Source organism: Trypanosoma theileri, assembly GCF_002087225.1.
Source record: "Trypanosoma theileri isolate Edinburgh chromosome Unknown TM35_Tth_8_V1, whole genome shotgun sequence".
Classification (NCBI taxonomy): Eukaryota; Euglenozoa; class Kinetoplastea; order Trypanosomatida; family Trypanosomatidae; genus Trypanosoma; species Trypanosoma theileri.
The window spans coordinates 603,259-604,866 of record NW_021639850.1 but is presented as its reverse complement, the minus strand read 5'-3'; the positions used below and the strand labels follow the sequence as shown (position 1 = coordinate 604,866).

Below are 1,608 nucleotides of genomic sequence, written 5' to 3'. Positions count from 1 at the left end.
ATATATATATATATATATATTCAGATCATAAACTTACAGACCAAGTCTCGACATTGTGTTAGCAAATGAATTACTTGACGGAGTACTACCACTCTTGTCATTCTTTTTCGCTGCAGGACGACGACCCTTTGGTGGTGGGGGTGGTGGCAAAGAGTTCTGTACCACTGTGGGAACTTTCGAATTCATCAAAGGTTCTGGTTTAGTTAAAACGGTTTTTTTTGTTGTTGAAGAAGATAAAGAAGAAGAAGAAGAAATTGAATTAGCTGTGGTTTTTTCCACACGTATTATTTTTCCTCCTTCTATAGATTTCGAGCTACTTCTTTGAGTGTCATTATTATTATTATCATCATCATCCACAGGAAGCACTTCTTTCTTTTTCTCAACTGGGACAATTTCTTTCGGTCCTGTTGTCTCACGTTCTCTTTTTCTACGTGATAAGGATCCTTTAGGCACCGCAGAAACAGTAGCTGTTCTCATATTAATAGCCTCATTCCCTGTCTTTACTATTGAAGCAGCAAGAGATTCAACCGCCTTGACTGGAACTATACTCTTTCCACGACCTTTACGCTTTCGTCTACATGTTCGGCCTATTTTAGCAGGAGATACCATTGTTGTTGTTGGGCATTCCTTCTCTGACGATAAAGAAAGAAGTGTCGTATCCACAGATTCATTCTTCCTCCTGGAGGTGTATTCATCTCTAAAGCATCGGAAGCACACATAGTCTCCTCTTTTCTTTGGATTAGTAGAAGTAGTATTACTAGAGACTGTGTTTGTATCATTTTCTGGATAAACAGTTACGGTGGAGAGACATGTTGAAAGAAGTTGTTTTGTCTCTCCACTAAGAAGAAAGACTCCACAGCGGCGACACCAAAGTTTATGTGCTGCACGCAAAGACCACAATTGTCTTCTGCCATCATGATGTCCCTTTAAAGCTCGCCGTCGCTCTCGGCTTGCGTAACACGGCCCTAATGGATAACTCGCCGCCCGACGAAGGGTGTGGGATCCGTAATGCGCAGAAAGATCAAACAACAACGCCTGTGAAGATGATGTTTCCATCACCTTTGGAGAACTAGAAATAGTAGTACTATTAGTAGTATTAGTATTAGTAGTAGTATTCTTCTGTGCCATTCTTATCATGGCTGCAGAAATAGAGGCACAGAACTCCGCGCCCAGCAATTGACTCTGCAATGTAAAAGAAGGTGGAATACTGCGGGGTAATAGTCGTGGGTGTCGCAGTGCTTCTAATCTTTCACGTGGAATAGGAGGAGTTCCTCCCATCTCCACAGACACAGCACAACTATCCCGCATCTAAGAAAAAAAGAAAAAAAAAAACAAAGAACACAAGAGAAGAATAATAAAGAAAAAATAAAATAAAAAAACCCAAGTTGAATCACATTAAAATCATTCATAACAAGGTGAAATGGAATCGTTTCTGGATATTTCTTTTTTTTTTTTCATCCTTGTACTCGTTCTACAGAAATAAAGGGAACGAAAATTGGATTGCCATTTATAATATAATGGGTATCTGTACATGATGGAAACAATGACAAAGTATAAGTGCAACATGAAAACAAAACAAGACAAAAAAAAAAAAAAAAAAAAAAAAAA

The 1,608-nt window shown here is 38.7% G+C and overlaps 1 protein-coding gene across 1 annotated transcript; it reads right to left on the bottom strand.

Moving 5' to 3' along the window:
• Positions 1-33: 33 nt before the first annotated feature.
• TM35_000083470 (uncharacterized protein) lies at positions 34-1,308 on the bottom strand (the record flags this gene model as incomplete). Its single annotated transcript, XM_029024212.1, has 1 exon — positions 34-1,308. The coding sequence occupies one exon, from the start codon at positions 1,306-1,308 to the stop codon at positions 34-36; it is 1,275 nt and encodes a 424-aa protein (XP_028884615.1).
• Positions 1,309-1,608: the final 300 nt, after the last annotated feature.